This window comes from Thamnophis sirtalis, unplaced genomic scaffold (genome assembly GCF_051295495.1).
Source record: "Thamnophis sirtalis isolate CommonGarterSnake01/CBP01778 unplaced genomic scaffold, rThaSir2_p1.2 scaffold_2, whole genome shotgun sequence".
NCBI lineage: Eukaryota > Metazoa > Chordata > Lepidosauria > Squamata > Natricidae > Thamnophis > Thamnophis sirtalis.
In genome coordinates, this window is record NW_028261382.1 from 609,167 (window position 1) to 630,727 (window position 21,561).

At 54.4% G+C, this 21,561-nt stretch overlaps 1 protein-coding gene across 2 annotated transcripts; it reads right to left on the bottom strand.

Moving 5' to 3' along the window:
- Positions 1–1,479: 1,479 nt before the first annotated feature.
- On the bottom strand, positions 1,480–14,079 carry USP3 (ubiquitin specific peptidase 3). Of its 2 annotated transcripts, none has more exons than XM_087703928.1 (15): positions 13,930–14,079; positions 9,574–9,634; positions 8,658–8,789; positions 7,185–7,268; positions 6,289–6,370; positions 5,587–5,669; positions 5,280–5,393; positions 4,763–4,876; positions 4,330–4,476; positions 3,926–4,032; positions 3,728–3,808; positions 3,500–3,618; positions 2,920–3,033; positions 2,745–2,812; positions 1,480–2,308 (listed from the first exon to the last, which is right to left on the bottom strand). In XM_087703928.1, exons 1-15 carry the CDS (start codon positions 14,018–14,020, stop codon positions 2,143–2,145), a joined length of 1,563 nt encoding a protein of 520 aa, XP_087560054.1. In that variant the 5' UTR covers positions 14,021–14,079; the 3' UTR covers positions 1,480–2,142. The 2 variants fall into 2 exon arrangements, with proteins under 2 accessions (XP_087560054.1, XP_087560055.1); XM_087703929.1 differs by having other exon boundaries at positions 9,574–9,699; positions 13,930–14,043.
- Positions 14,080–21,561: the final 7,482 nt, after the last annotated feature.

Consider the following 21,561-nt stretch of genomic DNA (forward strand, 5'->3'; position numbering starts at 1 on the left):
AAGAAGCCCCCGGGGCTGCCCAGGAGCCCCAGGACACAACACGCACTGGAACCAGAGAGCACACAGTGCGCAGACAGAGCACAAAGCCGGCCTTGTCCTGCTCCTCCATGGGGCCTTATGGGGCCCCAAACCTCTCCAGTGCCAACGTCCAAGAGAAGAGGCGGCAGGAGCCCTTCAGGTGACGAGAGACGTGGTGGGCAGGGAGGGGGAGGCCAGCATCTCCATGGTCCTAGGCCTCTATGCCTGCCGAGGCCCCCTGTGGGGGCAGCATAGCTGGCGTGGCAGAGAAAAAGTCCCCACCTGAGGGCAAAAATCCATTGTGTTGCCACAACCTGCAGATCCCTCCGTCCGGTGGCCAAGGCAGGCAGGGGCCGAAGGGAGAAGGGCTCCCCTTGTCCCTCCTGGGGGAAGAGTGGCAACGCAGCCGGGGAACGGGAGGGGGGGGCCATCCACACTGCCAGGACAGGAGCCTTGGCCAGACCTTCTGCCTCTCAGCGGTGCAGCTCCTATCAGGGAGGCTCGGGAGAGCTGCGTGCGAGTGAAGCACTGGGCTGACCTGGAGGAGGAAACCCGGCATCCCTACGGCAGCCTCCTGGAGCAGCCGCCTCGCACAGGGCTGCCCATTCTCCCTGGCATCTGTGGGCACGCAGAGGGGGACAGAGGGGGCCCCAGGGGCAAGCAGAGAAGCAGCTGAGCGGCTTCCCCAACTGGCAGTAGGAGAGCGCCCCCTGGTGGGAAGACAACCGCCTTCCCGCCAAACACAAAAACTCAGGAAAAGGGTCCGATCGATTGCAATGATACACCTGGGAATGTGATGTCACCACTGACTCACAAAACGGAATCCAGCCTGGATATTGTGAATCTGGGCTTCCTTTCTCCTGGACCACCTAATTTTGTTTCTGGCGGTGTGGGGAGGGGGCAGCAAGACTTCCAGGGGGTCCCTACAGCTCCTCCTCCATTTCGCAGCTCTGGCTCCATCGGCCTGGGCCCTGCTGGAACCACCGCCTGCCTCTCGGGTCCTCCGGGCAGGGCCAGCCACCTCTTCCTCCTTGCTGGGGAGGGGGGCTTGTTCCTCTTCAGCTACCGGCATATTCTACCTCCTCCCCCACCCCCAACGTCCCTTTCTGGCTCTCCTCCCCTCCTTGAAATGAAGAGTTCTGCAGAACTCAAAAGCGTACACATTTGGCTGCCTGGAACAAATGCCACCAGGGACCTTCGTTCTTTCCCTCGAGGGAAACCAGCCTTAAAAACTCTTCCACGCAGGAGGCTCAAGAAAAACGCAGCCCTGGAAAGTCGTCTCCTGCATCTTCTCTTCCGAAGTTCCTCCCCTGCAGAGGCCCAAACGGCAGTTTCTGCTTCTCCTCTTCTTCCAAATCATCTCAAGCCAGGGGGTCAGAGAGTGACGGTCGCAGAATGAGTCTGGACACTGCGCTGACAAAATGAGTAGCCGATCCCGAATTCTGATTTTTGGTACCTTAATTGCAGCAGAATAGTAATTTTCTGTATTCGTATAAAGGATTTTCTAAAAAAGAGTTTCTATTACAAACAGTGCCGCCATCTACGGAAGTACAATCTACAGACTAAAAGGAACAGCCTTCGGAGAAACAAAAATAGCAGCAGTTACATGGCCTGTTTAATGCAGCCCCCTTCAGCCCCGCAGAGGAAGAAAGGGGGCATCCCAAAGTCCGTGCCTGCATCCCGGTTGGGCCGGGGGGCCGGGGGTCGAGTCCTTGATCCTGGGAGACCCACCGAAGCCCCGGCCGGCCTTTCCCAGCTCCTCAAAAGGATTCAAGTTTCCCTCGTGGAATTGTGCCTTTAGAAAGCAAACCAGAACACGGAGACAGGAAAGTCAAACATAGAAAGTTGCTCTTGAAACCAGGTATAAAATCTGAGTTTAAGCAGCATATCAGGATCTGCTGAGGTTTTGCCTTTTTTTTTTCCGGTATGACTAACCACAAAGTTAGCTTGTGTCCATTTTTTAATAAGTCAAATGCTACTACCGACAATGTAATAAAACTAGAACCCACAAAAAAAATTTTTTGAAAAGTGCACAATGAAATCAAGAGTCTCGGATCAAGTATCTGTGGAGAACTGGAAATGTTTTGTCCATCGGACTAGATATGCGCAGGGCGGAGAGGGGCCTTAAAGTTTCTCGGCTCCAGACTTCGCCTGCCGGTCAACGTAGAAGAGGATGTAGGCCTTGGCTTTCGAGACCGTCTCCTCCTCCGTCAGCGTCACCGTGCTGTCGTTGAAGTGGAACCAGCGCCCTTCGTGAGTCGCGTATGCCGTGTAGTGCCCAGAACCGACCCTGAAATGCCAGCACCCAAGAGGTGAAAGGGGGGCCCCTGGGGCTGAGCCCGGCTCGAGAGGGGAGCGGCCAGGCAAAGGCTGCTCACTCCGGCCTCTGCACCAGGCCAGCCATTCACGGTGGCTGCTTGCGCCAAGCCCTTCCCCCCACCCCCCAAGTAATCAAGGCTCCCACTGGGGGTTGGTTGAGCCCCGCCAGTTTATTGCCACCGGTTCACAGAGAAAGCCGACCAAGGCGGCCGCTCTGGGAAGGGAAGGAAGGCCACAAGGGAAGCCACGCCAGTTCTCGGCTGCCCTGCGAGGCCTTGGGAACCCCTGCCCTCCTCCCTGCCACTTGAGGGGCTGATGCTTCCGTCTGCCCACCTCCCCGTCACGTGTCAATGCATGCCAGGATTTCAGAAGTCCAGCCCGCAACCCAGAGCCTTCCAAGTACTCACCCTGACCCATGGTGCACAACCACAGCCGCGAGGTCATAGAGGCAACTGTCCGGGCCGCTGTTTTCCGGCTGCACAGGGAGGAGCGGGGGGGGGGGGGGGAGGAAGCCAAAGAAACTGAGTGTCCTGACGCTTCGGCCTGACCACTCCCGCCTCTTCCCGGCGACGGGCGCCTTACCTCCAGCAGGTAGCACTTCATGTCCAGGCCGCGCAGAGGGAACTCGACAAAGGTGTCCACCTTGTTCCTCAGGTAGGCCGTCCAGTGGAAGCGTTTCAGGTGCAGGCACAGCACCTGCGCATTAAAGGGACACACGGCAGAAAAAGCCTTTAGGGGCTGCATTGGTCAAAAGAGTAAAATTAAAGCAGTTTTGCAGCAGCTTCGGGCACAAGAGCACAGAAACCAATTATTTCTGTGAGAAAGTAAAAATTCCACAACAGCAGCAGTTATTTAACATATTTCTATACCCTTTCCTATTCATTTGTCAATTTTAATAGATTTGTATGCCACCCAATCCCGAAGGACTCACAGCAGCACACAAAAACTCAGAGGCACCCCAAGGAAAGCAGGGAAGGCCCTTTGGGTGAGGCCAAGATGTTCATCCAGGGGTCTCAGGGGACCCTGCCTGAAAGCTGGCTCAAGAAACGGCTTCCCTGCCACAGCCCCTCCACAGCCTTCACTGGGAGACCTTGTTGAGAAACTGCAGCTTTTCTTCCTCCACCAAAAACATCCCGCAGGGTTTATCTCAAGTGGGGCTCACTTTGGGCAGCTTCTGCATCCAGAACTTCTTGGTGGACTTCTGCTTCTTCTTACACTTGTGGCACATGTAGAGCTCCGAGTCATCAAGTTCTTCCAGATCGGTGAAGCTACGGAGACAATCTGGAGCAGCGAAGAGGGCGAGTGAGTCCCCTGCCCCGTGGCTCTGCCATTCAAAGGAAGGAAGGACGGACGGCCCCAGAGACCGGAGAGCCGCTTCCAGAGAACCTACCCCGCAACGTGCAGATTGGTCCATTCTCTTGGTTCTTGTTACGTTTATTCCGGAACTGACTTGGAATATCTAGCGAGAGGTCTAGAAAAGCGAAGGTCTCGTGAAAAGTCTAGAAAAGACTCTGGGGTGGGCAGGGTGGCAAAGGGAAGCGGTCCTTGGATACTTTCAAGAGGGCATATATATTTTTAAGCCCTTTACCTAGGAATGGATCAAACTTTCTGGATTCAGTTCCACATATCAAGCAGTTGACTTCATTCTGAAGGACGCCTCCGAAGATCGTGGTGACAACGGTAGAAGTGCCATTCCTGAAGAAAAGGGGGAGGGGGGGGGAAGCATCAGGACAGGGGGCTCCTCACAAAGGCTGTGCCCGAAAGTCCAATTGCTCTACTGTTGTTTGTGCATTTCACCTTTGTGTAAAGGCAACCCTCAAGGAGGGAGGGAAGGTTGGGGGCATGTGCTAAGACACCCTCCTCCTCCTCCTTCTCAGCCAGGCCGCCCACACGCTGCCCTCCATCTCCCAGGGGCCTCTGCTGTGGGAGGCAGCCACAGCCACCCACTGAAAGTGTCCCCAGCCACGAAGCCCCCAGAGGACTCAGACTTACACGCAGCACCGGCTGCCGGCAGTCAGACCAGGCTCCTCTTGAAGAAGCGCTGGGGAGGTGGCACCGTTGAAGCCCTCCTGCAGCTCCAGGTGCAGGTGGTCCAGGAGGTAGCGCATGAACTCGTGGGCATCTTGCTGCTGGTACCCCCTTCACAGAAACAAAGCCAGGAATCGATCGACTGGCCCCCAATCCTTATGCGCACAGGGAAGGTGAAAGGGCCCAGCTCCTGAGTGATGCGGGAGGCCGTTTCTTCAATCCTCTGACCACACGGAAGGTTTCTAAAGCCCTTCTGGGGAAGTCCTGGTCAATGCAAGACTCTTTCCAAGGTGCAAACTCCGGGGCACTGAGACCCCTGTGCCTGAATGCGCAGGACGGGGACACCCTCGGTGTTGGTGTGGGTGTGTGAAGCTGCTGCTCCTCCAAAGAGGCCTACCTGAAGTTGGGCATGATTTTCCAAACCACGTAAAAAAGGGACTCGGGGCTGAAGGCGGTTTGACTTCCTTGCCACAAAGCACAGAGGGTCTTCCGGAATTCCTCCACCAGGGAACTGCCGAAGGGAAGCAACTTTCGTTCTCAGAAAGGAAACAAATGAACCCTCCCCCTCCAGGACTGGAAAAGTCACCACCGAGGGGGTTTTTCCCCCTTCTCTCGTTCAGTCATTTCAGAGACTGCTTTGCCCAAACCCTGCAGCTTCCTCTTGGCAAGGCCTTTCTGAAGGGTTTCCCACTGCCTCCTTCCCAGGGATGAGAGACAGTGACCGGCCCAAGGCAGGACTAGAACTCAGGCCCCTGGTTTGTAGCCTGATGCTTTAACCACTACATCTAACTATCCCTCAGCATGCAACCAAGATGCCGCTTGTTCCATAACGGAGGCCTCTTTCTCCGCCAGCCCCTTAAGCCCCGCTCGCTCCTTCCGTCTCTCCTCTGCTCCCGGGGGGCTCAAGCACTCACACGCCGTTCTCCCCTTGGCTCCGCGTGTGGTACGTCCGCCGGCCTGCAGTCTTCCCGTTCCGAAGTTCCACCGCTGGCAGCTCTTTGAAGTAACAGCAGAACTCTGGAATGTTACTGTGGGCAGAAGGAGGAGAGATCAGCCAGAGGTGCCGGAAGGGCCACGCGCTCCACCCTCCGTGCTTTAACTCTGCAGGGGGCCGTCCCGCTTACGACTGCCCGGAAAGGAGCCTGCATGGCAGGACACAGAAAAGGCTCCGGCATGGACGGGTCTCTTGGGGGAAGAGCCCCATTCCCAAACGAGGGGTACCTGAGGGACTGAAGGATGGCGTTCATGAAACACGTGTTCCCCAAGTTCCGAAGACCTGTGGCGCACAAGTTTGCGGGGCTCCCCTGCGAACCAGGAAGACCCCCTTGAGTGGACAGACAATACCCCCCCCATTTTCTTCAACCTCCTTCTAAAGAGATGCAAAACAGACCCCCTTAGCCAACTTCTAAAATATTTAGGTAAGTCTTTCATTAATGTTGGCCAATCACAGAGAATTTAGAGCACAGAAAATGATAATTCAAACTTTAGACTGTTTGTTACATACCCGACACCACACAAAATCCACCAGTACATTCCCATGTCCCCCCCCCCAACTGGATACCCTGCCAGCCCTTCTGCTGGGGACTGTAGGAAGGACCCCCAGCGATGGGCTCCAGGTGGCTGTGTGTCGGATGGAGGCCTGGACCCTGCACAGTTGGGGTCTCCCTGCCTTCACTTAGGATGAGGCCACACGTAACCTCTAGGCTGAATTAAAGGGCAACTCATTACTTGGCCAGAAGTGAATTATTCAGAACCTCTGGCATTCAAAATTGAGCACCGAGTGCTGCCAACGCTGGAAACTTCACTCGGGGGGGGCAATTAAATGTTAAATCCAAAGATGGTTTTTTGGAAAGGATCTTCTCTGATCCAGGAGATTTGCTCCTTCAAAGTCCAGGGCGGAGAGAACAAAGTAGCCACACTTACATTTACTTTTAATAACTTGCTGTTTACCGAGGCACTTTCAAGAAGTTTCCTTTTCCTATGTCGCTCTACTGTAAAACCTGAGCTGTGGAAGAGAATAAACGGGCGGTTTAAGACATGCTGAACAATACAAAGAGAGAAAACAAAGCTAGTTACAATATATAACACTTAAGGCAGGGAGGGCTAAATGTGTTTTATAATAAGGAAATGTTTTTCAATGGCCTGTTACACCTGGAATGTCCTTTGACTCACAGGGAGATTCATCCTCGTAGTTTCAAAACATATTTCTGTCTTTTCTAGAGAACCACCTCAAGCCCGGTTTTATTTTCAGTTATCAGATTATACCTTCCTTAATCTGATGGCCACAGTAAAGAATAACCTAAAGCCTTTGATCTAAAATAACTTTTTTTAAAAAAATTAGATTAACCCTTCTCCCGCAAGGCCCATTTCGAGCACCAGGACTCATCCCACCCAAGCCCCCACCCAGACCCTCACGAAGCTCCTCTCTCCTGGGGCCCCTTTCCCAGCCTCGGCTATTCCACCGAGGAGAAGCTCAGCTCGGCCTTCCCTGTGGGGACACCCCCAGCAGAGGCTCCCAGAGAGGAACGGCTGCCAGAAAGCAGCTGCTGGCCCCATTCATTTCAGGGGGGCTTCCTAGGACTCTCCTCCCAGATTGAGGACCCAGATTGTTGTTGGGGGCGATATGCTGACTCTGTAAACCGCTTAGAGAGGGCTGAAAGCCCTAGGAAGCGGTATATAAAAATCTGCTATTGCTAAATCTGCTATTGCTATTGCTCCCATGAAAACTGGATCCCTCAGCGAAGCAGGCAGACCGTTCCCAGGGAGAGGCTGCTGAAAAGGAAGCCCCCGCCTGCCTTCAGACCAAGAGAGGGGCTTACTTTTCCAAGTTCTGTAGATGCTCCCGGACTTTCTGCACCAGGCCTAGCTTGGTATCGTTTACTACGAAGTCATCACAGCGATAACTGTGGAGAAAACAACAATCAAAGGATGACCACCACCGGCTCCCTGGCAAAGCTGAGGCTGCTGAACTGCGAATTAAGAGGCGGCAGCGCAGAAGAGGACCGGAAGGCAAAGGCCCCCCACAGCCTCCTCCAAGGGGGACGAGGCTCAAAATGCGGAAAGAGTAGAAGGAAGCCCCAATTGTGGGGGTGTCACCACCCACCCTCTTCCTCCAGACACCGAGCAGGGCTTCCCCAAATCCCCAACTCTTTTCCAACCAATTCTGTGATTCCTGGCCCAGCTCAGTCCGCAAAGATCCTGCTTGGTCTTTCTGCCAATCGAATCCATTCAGAAGCCCAATTACTCCTTCCTCTCTAACCACCCTAACTGGCAGGTCACTCATCTGGACTCGGCTTTTACCCCCACAGTCCGGCCAAAGTAGTAACTGGAGCCATAAGCTGACGGGCTGGATGCGGCCATAGAGGCACCGCGGAAGCTGCTCGAGGCGAGCAAAGTGGAGGAAAACCAACCAAGATTATGGGATGTGGACAAGAGGCAGAATGTTCTCCCAGAAATAACAAGTGCTGCCCTTTTCCTGGCAAGTGTTTTCTTTGTTTTAGCAACGCTTTTCAGACTGGCATCTTTTGATTCCTAATTGCAGCCTAAATTAAGGCCTGTCATAATACGCTGGAGACCAAATGTAGAGAAAAATGAAAGGTGGGCAAGAACCCTGTTAAGGCAGCTGAACTTTGCAGGCGTTCACAGAGGAGGCAAAGAAAGGCTCTACTTCAGCACCTGCGGGGGAGACATCGTCCACGACCAGAGCAAGAAGCAGCCTCAGCAACGAAGGAACCATCAGCTCCAAAAGCCAAGGCTCCCTTGCTCATTTTAGAAGCCTGGGACACTTAAGGAGCAAAGGCACAGAAGGGGGGGGGGGCAGTTCTTCACCATACGGGGAATTCCTCTCTTTGCCTGAAAGTGGAACTTCTGCCCTCTTCTCTTTAGGTTTAGTAAATCACCATTCTCTGTTTTAGCCAAACTATAAACTATAAATGAAGTTTCTTCTGCAAAGCAAGATCAGACACTGATTTGAACTGAGCTGCCACCTTCCCCTCAAAGGCTCCCCCGGTCAAACTGACCCTTCAGAGAGAAAGCTTGGTTGGGTGGGCATTTGGGGCCCAGGTTTAAACAAAGTAGACTCCCCATATGAAGAAGTACAGAATTGGGCCAAAAAGTTTCTTAATCCAAGTGACTTGCCAAGAGCTCCAAATCAACATACAGAGGAGGAGCAAGGAAAGGCCTGGAGGAGAGGAGAGAGCCGGGGGCCTCTTCAGCCTCCTCCCACAATGGGGCCACACTCTCAATCTCCACCCCCCACCCCCCCAATATCAGTGGGGCGGCTACTGACTTACCAGTAGGTGCTGTAACTACTACAATCCATGCACACCAAGTGCTGAACCTTTTCTTGCTTTTCTGCTTTCTTGTGGTTCATTAAAGACACTTGAGCATCTTCGTAATGCTTCTTGGCGTGGCCGTTTACATACCTTAAAGGGTCAAGAGAGAAACCAAAGTGGGATTTTGGGAGCCTTCTCCACAAAAGGGCCTGCTTTTTCTAACTTGTGAACTAGCCGGAGAGGCAACTGCATTGGCTCCTGTTTAATATTGTCCAATTTCTTTCAGTAAGACTCAGCAGGTTTTGAAAAATCAGTTTCCAAACGCCGGAAGGGTACGTAAATGGAGGGGAGACTGGAAGGGTTCTTCTGTCAGTTTTGCTGGGTTTATATTCCTGCTGCTGGTCCAAACAAAGGGAATTTCAAGTATTTTGAGAAAAGCCAATAAGATGCTTTTATCTCCCCTGCCATTTTAGATGGCAACGCCAAATATTTTTGCCCCCAGGAGCCTGCAAAATGGAGGGCTGTTTTTCAGCAGCCACAGAAAGCAGCTGCGGGTGCCCGGCCTACAGCAAAATCAGGGCAGCCTCATGGGAACTGGGGACAGACGGTTCTTCCTTGACCATTAGACACTTCTACCAAACACGGGCAGCCATTTGCTTTAAGCGTGACAGCGCCTCGTCCTTCTGTACCAGGCAACTCTGAAGCCAGGGCCGTAACTCTGGTTGGAATCTTGGCCAGCCTTCCCCAGATGTGCTCCTGGTCCAACCTGCAGGAGTTGAGCCCATACAGATGTGGCGGCAACAAAGGAAGGGCAGCCGGTCTACCCCAAAGTCCTTCTCGAGACGTAACTGTTGTCCCAGGCCACAAAGCGGTGGGGAGGCTGTGAAGGCAGCCCCCCCCCCCCCCGGGAGAGGAGCCTGGCTCCCGCACTCACCTCCCACAGTGGACGCTTGAGCAAGTCAGGCAGATCCAGGGGCTTTTGTTGGAGCGGCAGACTGTTGGGGCAAGAAGAAATCAGACAAAAATCAGTCACACCAGGTGACGCTTCTGCTGCAGAGAACTGAGGGAGAGAAAAGGATCTTCTTAGTAAGAATCATGCTGTGCGGACTTTAACATTCAGTAATTATATAAGCAGGAAAAGTTTTCCCGTATGAAACATTTTCAGTTGCAAACTCCCCTCCCTCCTCATGTTTTAACCACTTGGGTTTGATGTATTTAATGCTCGGTCCTATGTTCAAAATAAATAAAACCAACCATATTATCAGCAGTGCAATCTGGATTATGAGTTATTTAGGAAGCCAAACTGAGGAATCCCAGATTTACCAGTGGAATCCCAGTCACCATTGGCCCACCAGAGCAGAGACAAAGCGGAAGGACCCTATGCCTCATTATGATACCAACAACTGCAGAGCATAAGGAAGATTAATGCGCAGCTAACTGGGCAACCTATGTATCGGAAGGACAGAGGGGAAAAGCAGCCTTTTGCCCAACAGCACAGCCCTTTGGCTGCCCTCCAGCTGGGCAAGGCAGACACGGACTGCCTTGGACCATTGGCTAAATTTCACTAAATCTCAAAACGAAAGACCAGGAAACCCAGCCGTGGCTGAGCTGTAGCCGCTCGAGTCGCTTAAAATCTTAAAAAAGGAAAGAAAAGGCCTGACTTTGAACGGCTGGATCCACCTCGTCTCCTGAAAGTCCTTGTCTTGCCAGTGCAGATCTCTGATGTTAATGGCGATTTGTCAGTTCTTATAGATCACCAAGCTGCAGTTAAGCTCCATTAACTTGGTGTGCTGGAAAAAGATATGACGGACAGCCCTTTTCACAGACGGCCAATCGGCCTTAATTAGAGAACTCAGTGCAGTATTCTCCAAGGCTGTATGAATCCTCCATGGCAGTCTTTTTTTAAGTCTAAGAACATCATCAAATACTTGTCTAGGAGGGATGTGGTGAAAAATAAAATCTGTGATGTTGTAAGGAAGCCTGGAGTCACATCCTCCTTTTCGGCAACTTCCTGTTCACTGAGTAATTCAGAAAGCATATTTTCTATTGCGCAATAGAACAGAAACAATGCCACGGTTTCTACAAGACTCTGAAGTGCCCAAATGCCCTTCATGAAGTGCCCCTGTGATGTGCAACGCTCCTTTAAAAGGTGAAAATATGCCATCGTAATGAACTGCTCCCTCCAGGGAGGCCTGTGCAGCCGGAGTGCAGAAGCGGCAATTCTGAACCAGCCAAAGCAAAACTTCAAACTCTGATACCCGATGCAGAATTCCCACAGGCTGTGGTGACCCATTCCCTACTCGACCTTTGGACTCATCCTGATATCTCAAGCCCTGCCCTTCACTTAGCCACCACCAAAGCTTTGTTTGGTTTTTGTGCTGGGCAAACAAGAGGGCACAAAAACTGGTGGCAGCAGCAACTGTAGCCCCCACTCTGGGTTGTGCGGGCACACACCGAGAAAGAAAGCATGCGCCACTTCCTTGTGCCAGGCCTCTCTCAAGTATCGCCCCAAAAACAAAAGACTGACCCGGACAAGCACAACCCCTACAACATGCCCTGCCTTGTGTCTCGCCACCAGTGCCACTTCTGCTTCAAAAGGTGGCATGGAGTGGTCAAGCCAGGGTGAAATTGCACACCCCTAGGAGAATGGTGTGGCCTGTTCACCCATCAGGAGATGCAATCCCAGCTAGGAATGAATCCCAGGGTCCAGGGCCTGGGAAAAACACCCCATCTCCCCCCAAGCTTCTCTTCCACTTGTTCCTCACCTGCCTCTTTTGCCCTGGAAAGGAGGAAGACACTGCAGGGTTAGCCACATTATGAGCAGGTCCTCTTTTTCTGGTCTCACAAGTATTGTGATGCTGCTGAGTGGAAACTGAACTGGGCAGCATTAATAGCTGCCAAGGGAGCAATTAAGGTCAATGTGTAACCAAATGAGGGCTGCATTCATCCACCTTGTAAAGGAGCCAGGACAAAGGTGAAGGTCAGGTGCCTTCTTATACCAAATAGGAGGCATCCTGGAAACAGTTTTAAGCTTTGTGGCCAAAAGATTCTTCCTATGAAACAGCGGAAAGAAGTGCCTTTCCAAAGCCTTTGACGGAGAAGGAACTGGGCTCTCTCTGTGGTGCCCAAGTCCTCCGACTTTCATCCGTGAAAAACACCTGCAGCTATTGAGGGGACCAACTTAAGAAAGACCATCAATCTCCAGAACTGAGGCCACCATCAACCTACACAGTAGATTTTCTTTCTTTGCTGTGGGGATACAAACACCACAGCAGCCTCCGTGACCACGTTTTTGTAGTTTTGTAAATGAAGGCTGCAACTCTGACCTAAATATGGAATCTCTCTCAGCCAGCAGGATGGAAGCGGGATTCACACTTTCATCTCTGCAGGTAGAAGCACCTGGGTGGCCTTTGCCAGGCTGGGAAGCCCTGCGGGTCTGGCCTGACTAGTGGGCACTGGCGTGGAAGGCAGAGGGAGGTACCCTGCTGGAGGGGCGGATTACAGAAAGGCCCAGCTGGTGGCAGCAGCAGTACGGCTGCCAAGAAAACCACATGGATGTCCATAAAGTCACCCACAGAGGCTTACTTTTGTTTAAAAAAAAACAATATTTACTTCATTAAAAGCTCATTTCCACAATATCCTGCCGTGGACCGCGCCTGGGCCAGGTTTCCACCTGGCAAAAGTGAATCGACTTGGAAGACAGCAAGTCGATTTAGGTTACAAGACAGATGAGTCTTAAGCTACTTCAATGGGCATCATCCCAGCCAGCAATGGGATCGTTTAAATCCATCTGTTAACATTTTTTTTCCAGTGTAGCAAAACCACTCCAAGGCCCTGACATTTATACAGCAGCAAGACAAGTTTTTTTTTTAAAAAAACACCCCATAAATTATAATGCAATTCAGCTTCTCCACATTAGAAAAAACATCCTTGTATTGTTTGTCATCAGAGCAAGAAAAACATCCAGGAATTTCACTCGCTGAATTCCTTCCTTGCGGAACAAATGAGAAGAGAGTTGTGAAATTTCACTTGAAAACTCCCTGAACAGGAGGGAAAATATAGGAAGTTTATTTGTTCTGGCCCAGAATGTCACGGCCTTATGCTACAAAACCACTCAAAGCATCACTGAAAGGACGCAAACTATTCAACGATTCTTCAGACAGTCCAAAATCTTGGATTTTATCTAAATCTTGATTATGCAATTTTTATGATGTAGATCTTAATAAGCCTTCTCACAGTTGATGGGGCCGAGATATTAAGAATGTATCACTTATTCATTACTTGCCTTAATGGCAAGGAACTTTAGGCCGTATATATAAAAAATAGAAAGAAAAGTACATCACACAACTGAAATGGGCTGATTCTTTTCACCCTAAGGCTGATTTCTAACAGAAACAACCATTCCTGGCACAAACTACTTTGCTCCAACACATTTGCTGCGATGATCTTAATGGGAAACATAAACTATGAATTGGTCAAGCTGTGCTTTACTGCTCTCCCTTGCAAAATCCACCAGCTGCCAGAGCTTTAATTCCTTTCCTTCTGCCCTCGGGACCTGCAAGGGAGAAGCCAGAGACCCTCCGCGTGGTACTTTTAAAGTCTGGGGCTTCTAAGCCACCCAAGGAGGAGGAGGAGGAGGAGGAGGAGGAGGCGGCTACAGGTGCGCTCTGCCTTCCGAGGCGGCCGAGGAAGAAACCGAATCAAGGAAGGGGAACCTTCCAAGCGGGGCAAGAGAGAAAGTCTGACTCTGACCGAGGAAGGAGGGGCAGCACCGGCAGACCTGGGACAAAGACCCCCCCCCCCATTGCACGACCCTCGTCCTCTGCCAGGAGCGGCTGGAGGGGGAGCAGCAGCCGGGGGGGGAGGGGTCCAACAGGGGGAGCCCCAACTACGGCGCCCCTTTTAAGACGCCGCCCGAGGGGGCCACAAAGCCACATCGGCCCCCGGCCGGTCCCCCCGCCCGCCAGCCCCCCCCCGGGACACCTTGGGCCAGGCCCCTCCCCCTCCGACCGGCCCACCTCGCAGGGCGGTTGTGGGGGAGGGGAGGGGGAGGCTCCGGGGGCGGCAGAGGCCAACGGCGGCAGAGGCTCCCCCGGGCGGGCACCGCACGGACCCCCACCGCCTCCCCTCTCCTTCGGCCGGGGGTGGGGCTTCTGGGAGCCGCGGTCCTCGCAGCGGAGCCAGGCCGGAGCCCCCCGGAGGGCCCTTTATGACAGCGCCGCCCCCTCGGAGCACGAGGCGGCCCGGAGGCCCCGCGGGCGGGGATGATGGGCGCGGGAGTCCCACTCACCGCTGCAGCACCAGGAGGAGGGCGAGCCCTGCGGGAACTTGGCCGAGTCCGGCGCGAGGCAGACGCTGCCGCCCAGGTGAGGACACTCCATGGCGGCCCCGCCGATGCCCCCGCCGGCCTCCTCCTCCGCCGCCGCCGCTCCTCGCCCCGCGCGCGCCCCACGCACGCGACGCACTCACGCACGCCACGCCACGCACGACGGCGACGCACGCACCGCGCCTGCGCCGCCCGCCGGGCTTCCCCCAACGCAACGCCGAAGGACACGCCCCCCCCCACCCCGCGCGGCGCCTCCCTTCCGGCCGCGGCCGATCCTCCCGCCGGGTTTTCCTCCCGCCCTCCCGCCCGCCCCTCAGGGCCTGGATCCTCGAGGGGAGGGGGCGAAGAGGGCGGAGTCTCTTCCGGCTGCGGAGCGAAGGCCTCAGCGGCCCCCGCAGCCGCGGGTCCCTTCCCTGTCCCTGCCCCGCATCGCTCAGCCTTCGCTCGGGCGCCGGAATTGCGGGCGCGGCCCTCAACTGGCTTTGTGCCGCGCTCTAGAGGCGGCGGCTGCAGTTCCCGGGTGGCCGCCAGGGGGAGCCTCACCCGCGCCGGTTGGCCGCAGATGGGGGGGGGAGGTTCTCCTGCGGGGAGGGGGCGGATGATGCGCGTGGATCTGTCCCGCACGGGGGGGAGGGGGGCGAGGCTTTGGCAGGGGGTCTCTCCCGGCATGGCGCCCCACCCCGCCCTTGGAGGCCCCGAGACCCCCTGCCTTCCGCAGGCGCCTGGCCAGGCGGAGGTTGGCATCGCTGCCCCGAAGCCCCCGGGCAGCCCTGGGCACCCAGGACGCTCAGCGGGGGTGGCCGCCTCCGAGGAAGCCTGGGAGGGAGGGTCTCCCTCGGGGCGGCCCTGGGGGCGGAGGGCTGGGCGGAGGGTCCGGGGGCTCCATCCACCCGTCCTCCTGGCCCTGGCGACCCCTCCGCTGCTTCAGGGCTGGCCGGGCACGGGGCGCTCCGAGCGGCCACTGTACACAAACTCCGCCGCTTCCTTCCCTCCGGCCTCCGCAGCCTCCGTGTTGCCAAAACAGCCGCCGCGTGTTTGGGGGAAAACGCCGGTCCGGCTGATGCTTGCTTATCCTTTGTTCAAGCGAGCCTCCCCTCCGAAGCCCCCTCCCCACCGCCCCCCCCCCTGCAAGGGGCCCTGGTGAGCCATTCCGAGGAGCCCCTGGAACAAAACCCAGGAAATGGCAGCTCCTCTTCCTCCTGCGAAGAATGGGTGGGCGCAGCGGGGGGCAAAGGAAACACACAGAGAACAGCTGACAGGTCCGGAGCATCCTTGGCAGCATCCAGTGTTTACCGCTGGAGATAATAGGCCACGTGCTTCTCCAGCCTCTTGTTTTGGAGAGGCGGAGAGGGAGCTATTTCAGGCGGCTGTCCAGCCGTCCCGGGATTTTCCTGGCAGGGTCCAGTGCCAGAGCCCCGGCCTGGCCTCGGACACTCCAGGTGAGCCACACAGCCAGCCTCTCATTGAAACACCTCTTTGACCAAAGAACTGGCCACTAATGACAGTGGCCGAAACCCAGAGCTTAAAATGAATAACTTTGTCCACTTTCTGATCCTCCCTTATGTTCGCTCCAGGCTATAAAAAGACGCTTCAAACTTCAGAATTAGTTCCCCTTGTTTATTTTGGCAGAGCCGCCGCAGGCTGTGAAAATGCCCACTAAAAACCCCGTCAATCTCTAGGTCCCTATGGCTGCCCTTTGCTCGCTGGGCCCAGGACAGGTCAGTCTGAAAGCTTGCAGGGTATCCTGATTGTGGTCAATTGCTTAGAGCAATCCCAAAGCACCAGGAATCCTTGCAAGGGATCTGCCTGCTGGATCCTTTAAAAAGCCTGTCAGAGATAGCAATAGCAGTTAGACTTATATACCGCTTCATAGGGCTTTCAGCCCTCTCTAGGCGGTTTACAAAGTCAGCATATTGCCCCCAACAACAATCCGGGTCCTCATTTTATCCACCTCGGAAGGATGGAAGGCTGAGTCAACCTTTGAGCCGGTGAGCAGCCGAACTGCAGATAGCAGTCAGCTGAAGTGGCCTGCAGTGATGCACTCTAACCACTGCGCCACCTCGGCTCTAGATCACATCACCTGGAAAATGGACAGCCCCCAGATCTGAGGGCATCGGGTGAGGGAAGGCCATGCTGTTGGAACAGGTGCCAAGTCACATTGCTTGTGTCAGGGGGCAGAATGGGAAGTAAGTACTGGACGTGAATCTCCAATCCACAGTAACAAAAGTATAAAAGGATTAACCTGCAAATGGCCTAAACTATCCTCTATCCCAGTGTTTCTCAACCTTGGCAACTTGAAGATGTCCGGACTTCAACTCCCAGAATTCCCCAGCCAGCGAATGCTGGCTGGGGAATTCTGGGAGTTGAAATCCGGACATCTTCAAGTTGCCAAGGTTGAGAAACACTGCTCTATCCTACCCAGGCTTAACCAAGGAATGCAAAGAAGGCCCAGGGAGAGAACCGCCCTCACCTCTTGGCCATGTCCTCATGTCCGTCTCGGCCGTCCCCCTCGGCCTCCTCCTCCTCTCCCCACTCAAGTCTGTGCCAGAGATAAAACGGGAATTGGGTGGAGTCCGCAGACCTTCCGTCAGGATCTATTTTGAAACGGATGGTTATAGGTGCAGTGGGCAAACCATCCATCACCCCAGACAAAGAAACCACCGAAAAAATAGAATTTCTCCCAGGAGGGTCTCTCTCGCCTACCAAGGCTCACGACAGGGTTCTCCAGCCAGATCCAAAGGAATCCAGGAGCCAGGAAATCACCCCCAGTTGAAACGCTCCTGATCCTTTCACGGTTGAGATCTGGGGCTCCTGTCTGCCCCCCCCCCCTACACATGCACAGCCTGCTTTTAATGGTTTATTGCTTTCAGTGCTGAACATGTTGCCTTCTTTTTATGGCATTTCTTGTCATGCCTAGGATGGTCCTAAATTGACACCAGAAACATGGTTTTCTCTGTGCAGGGGAAGGTGGGGTGGGGGCCCCCTATTTCCCCCAGAACGGCCTCAGGGTTTATTGATTGCAGTTTGTCGTTTCTGAGCAAGACTGGGGAGGCGAAGGGGAGGGCCACTGAAGGGGGTCCCCACTCAGCCAAGGAGGTCCCCTAAGCAAGGCCAGGGAAGACTCCCTCCCGGGGCCTGAGGGCTTCGCCTGCAGAGGCCTCTCCTGCATGGGTCTGTGTCTCGAGCAGAACCTTTTGCTTCCTGGAGGAACGCAGGAGAAGCAGGGGAAGGTTGCAGGCTGCCGTCACCAAGGAGGTGGAGGGTCCTTGATAGAGCCAAGGTGGCGCAGTGGTTAAAAGCAGCACTGCAGGCTACTGCTAGATCAGCAGGTCAGCGGTTCAAATCTCACCGGCTCAGGGTTGACTCAGCCTTCCATCCTTCCGAGGTGGGTAAAATGAGGACCCGGATTGTTGGGGGCAATATGCTGACTCTCTGTAAACCGCTTAGAGAGGCCTGAAAGGCCTATGAAGCGGTATATAAGTCTACTGCTATTATTGCTATTATTGAAATGTGGGAACTGTCGACACGCCTGATTCCTTGGGCTCCGTGCAGGATCTCCACACAGAGACCTTTGTCCAGGGAGGCCTCCGAAAAGCCCCTCCCGCAAACAAGCCCTAAAGAGGCACCAGAGGCAGCTGATTGCTGTGGGAACCTGGTGGCCCTCCTGGGTGGGGTCACGCTTGGCCTCTGCTTTGGGGTCAAGCTGAGGGGGAGCCGGGCTTTCCCACGGCCGGCCCTCTTGAACTTGGTGCGGCCTGAAATGCTCCGGCCAGATCACGGAGCTGGCAGATGCCTGGGCAGCCAAGGCAGGGAAGTGCCCGGTGGCTTCCTCATGAAGATGGACCGGGGGAGCTTGACCAAAGCCACAAGCGAATCAGGTGAAGGGTCAAGAGCAGCTGGATTTAATTGCCGACTCATTGGCGCTTCAGGAAGGCCTCCTGTGGGTCGCAGGCTCTGATGCTTCTCTGAGAGGCAGACCAAGGGCTCCGCTGGGCGGCTGAGCAGGCGCTCCACACGAGGAGGCTGGAGATCAGAATCAATATTTAATGCCAGCCCTTCCAAAGAAGCTTGGAGATACGTGGGCTTCAGCTCCCGGAGTTCCCCATCCATCCATCGTGAGGTTGAGAAGCCCCCCACGAAAGAGGCGGAGGGGTTGCAAAGCCCCCCAGAAGAGGCTCCTTGCGGCCCCTGTGGTGCTCAGGGGGAAAGCTGTTCCTTGCTGTGTCTTCCAGGAGCAAAGAGCCGAGGGGGATCCGTGCCTTGACTCATCTCCTGATTCAGCCCCGTGATTAACCCCGTGCCGGCTTCCTTCCCAGGTGGGTTTGTGCGGCCCTGTTGTGCAACTTTCCCTGGCTCACGCAGAAGGAGCATTTCTCGTTTGTTCAGCTCATGGATTTTCTCTCCTGGCAGCCCTCCAAGTCACGTCCAAGCACCGTGATGGTCTCCTTTGAACGAGCTCCCTCCCTGGGGTGCCAGCCTGAATTTCACGCGCCTTCCCCCTGGACGCTTTCCGATGTCCAACATTTCTGCAGGGTTTTTCCACAGAAAATAGAGCACAGTGAACAACATTGAGACATTTGGGGGAAAGCCCACAAAACCCTCCCAGTGACAGCCCCCGAGGGAGCCCCTCCCCTCAGGAGACCACCGGCTGCATTTGAAAGTTCTTTGTGTTATCATTGTGTTCCCTCTCAGTTTGGGACTAAGGAACTCTTGGCGGCCCTCATCCCTCGTCAGGGACTTGCCCAGGCTCAACCATCGAATGGGGGGGAAAGGCAGACCCCCCCAAAAAATCTCTCTGGATCAGGCCCAGGTGGGAGACAGGGAATGGGGCCCAGCCCCTGGTGCTGCCTTTACACAACGTGTCAGGCCATTGTCCAAGCGACCCTCTGAGGCCGACCTTGGGGAGGACAAGGAATTTTCCAAACTCTCTCTGGCTGCCCAGCAGCTCCGCTCAAAGTCACCTTCCCCAAGAGCGTGTTGTGCCTGTGTGAGAGTGATGGAGGTGTGGCAAAGGCTTGCAGATACATGCGCATGTACGCTCTCTCCCTGCTGGGACATTTAGATTTCCCTGATCCGCTCCCCAGCAATGACGCTGCAGCCTCAGGGCCAGAAGAAAACTCACACGCTTCGCCCTGACTCAGGGCCCCAAGGAGGCAGGAAAGCTTGGCCACTGGGCATCATTGGGCCAGCCTGATGGTCACTCCTGTCCAGGGAAGCCCATTCGTGTCCCCGGATCATGGCTGTTTCTTCTTTCAGCCAATACTGTTTATTTCCTTCTTCTTGGTGCCAATAAACCTGGACTTCCATTGTGGCCATATAAATACAGTAAAGGAATCCTCTTCCACTTGGATTCTGGAAAGGCAGCCTGGATATCGGTGACTGTATTATACTGAATTTTCTCCCTCCATTGTTTCCCCTCCTGACTCACTCCAAATGGCATTTTTTTTAACTTTGTGTGTCCTATTGTTTTTAAGTTCTTTTAATTTCTTTTTATTCTGTAAGCCGCCTGGAGTCCTTCAGGACTGGGTGGCATAGAAACCTAATCAATTCAATTCAATTCAATTCAAATTGAGAACACCAATAACAGCAGCTAGCAAGTTCTCTGGCCCTGCTGGTCAGAATGATGGGAGTTGTGGTCCAGTTCTTCTGGAAAATGACCCGGGGAAGGCAACAGGGGACACGGTGCGTGAGAGATCGGTTTTCACGGACTCCATAAAACACTCCAGGGAAATTAATTGCATTTGCCAAAGAAAAGCATTTAGCGTTTTTTCTACTACGCATTAAAACCTTTGCATAGTGTTTCCAGTAAAGTATCTCAAACCTATTTACAATCAGGGTTGAGAACAAGAAAAAGAACTCTTGTCAGGAAAAACACAGACCATAAAAGACGGACAAAATATAAGAGAAAGATAGAAAAAGAAAGAAAGTTCACCTTGCGAGGAAGGCTGAGGGAGGAGGGGGCCACGGAGCCCCCTGAGAGAGTCTGGGCTCTCAGAGGAGGGAAGCCAGCCTTTCAGAAGAATGCTCTGGCTGTCATCTACCAGAGATGCTATTTATTTTGGTCAATAACCAGATAAAGCAGAGCAAATATAAATTAACTGCAGCAGAGAGAGGGAAAAACAAACAAATATCCAGAGAGGCTAAGAGGAGGATGAGGATTTGGTCACGTTCAGGAGCCTGTTTGCCTTTACACCTTCACAGGGGAGACCCAGAACTTGGCTAGTTTCTCTTGCTGAAGTTTTTAAAATGTTGTAAGCCACCTGGAGTCACCTTTGTGTGAGTTGGGTGGCTATAAGCGTTTGTTTAATCAAATTTATAGAAGAGTTACGGGTCTCCTTCTCTGAGCCCAGGGAAGGGGGCAGCCAGGATGCCAGAGCGCAAGTAGGTCAGCCACGTGGCCCTCTGGACGCCCGAGTGACTCTAAGGGCACCTCTAGTTTCCCAGGTAAGCGCATCCTCTGAAGCCACCTGAGAGAGACCTTTCCATCGGAGGCAGAGAAAAGGATTCTCCCACGTGCAGCACCTGGATTGGCCACAGCTGCCTCTTTCACCCCATTCCTATTCCTGGGAATCTAACGCTGCAATTTGATGGTCTTCTGTTTTAATGGTAGGTTTGAATAACCGCACAGCCAAATTGCTTCTATTTTCCAGGACACTTTTCCGAATTGGAGTTCGGGTACACTGGTGACACAAAACCAGATTATTGCTGCAAAACCAGTCAGGGACAGAGCACAAAGAATATCCACCCACCAGTTGCTGTCAGGGAAATAAGAGCAGAAGAGCAAAGTGGGAGCTGCAGTTTGGGGGCTGCCAGTCAAAAGGCCCTACCAGGCCTCATCCCTGCACAAAGAGAAGCTGAAGGAGGGGGGGATGGGTTGGGGTCTTTTGGAGACTTGCACAGCAATTAAGTGTGAAGAGAACCGCAGGCCCTCGGGGCGCAATGCAGCTTTGGGCTGCTCTTGGGTAGATCTAGAAGGAAATGGGGGGGGGGGGGCACAGCCTGGGACACAAATGAAAACTTCCACATCCTTTGCCGGCCCCCGGAAACTGCAGACAAGGCGGGGAGCCGCATGAAGAGCTGCGGGCGGCTGAAAGAAAAGCCCAGGGAAATGTATATACACGCACACACCCCAATCGCAGGTGTGCAGAAAGTGTCCCGTGGTGCACGCGCGCACGCGCACGCACTCACACACCCGCCGGCCCAGCTCAGCCGCAAGCGACGGCTCTTCCCCAGGAAGATTGGGATTAGGGGCAACACAACCGGCCCCTAAGGGGTGCGAGTGCCCAATCTCTGCTGCCCAGGAAAAGGTGGAACACAAATGGGGGGAGGCTGAGCTGGCCCCCCTCGGGCCCCCCTCCTGATGCTCCGGGGGTTTATCGGGCGCCAAAATCCCGTCAATGGCTTGGAATGCGGAGCGGACGCTCCGTCGGGGAAAACCCCGAAAGACAAGGAAGTGAAGGGCCAAGGCGGTGGGTGATGGGCTCGGGAGTCCGGCCCTTGCAGGGGGAGGGAGGGAGGGCGGCAGAGGGGCGTCTCCCGGGGGCCGGTCGTCGGCTGACATCACGGCTCGGGGGCGAGGGCGGAGGCGCCGGGCGG

Bases quoted from the DNA above. Each gene is read 5' to 3' on its own strand.
- USP3 (XM_087703928.1), bottom strand. From the start codon at position 14,020: ATGGAGTGTCCTCACCTGGGCGGCAGCGTCTGCCTCGCGCCGGACTCG. The intron at 9,635-13,929 runs GTGAGTGGGACT...TTGCCCCAACAG, and splicing joins CTCCTCCTGGTGCTGCAGCG to TCTGCCGCTCCAACAAAAGC. The intron at 3,034-3,499 runs GTGAGCCCCACT...TTTAATGCGCAG, and splicing joins GGATGCAGAAGCTGCCCAAA to GTGCTGTGCCTGCACCTGAA.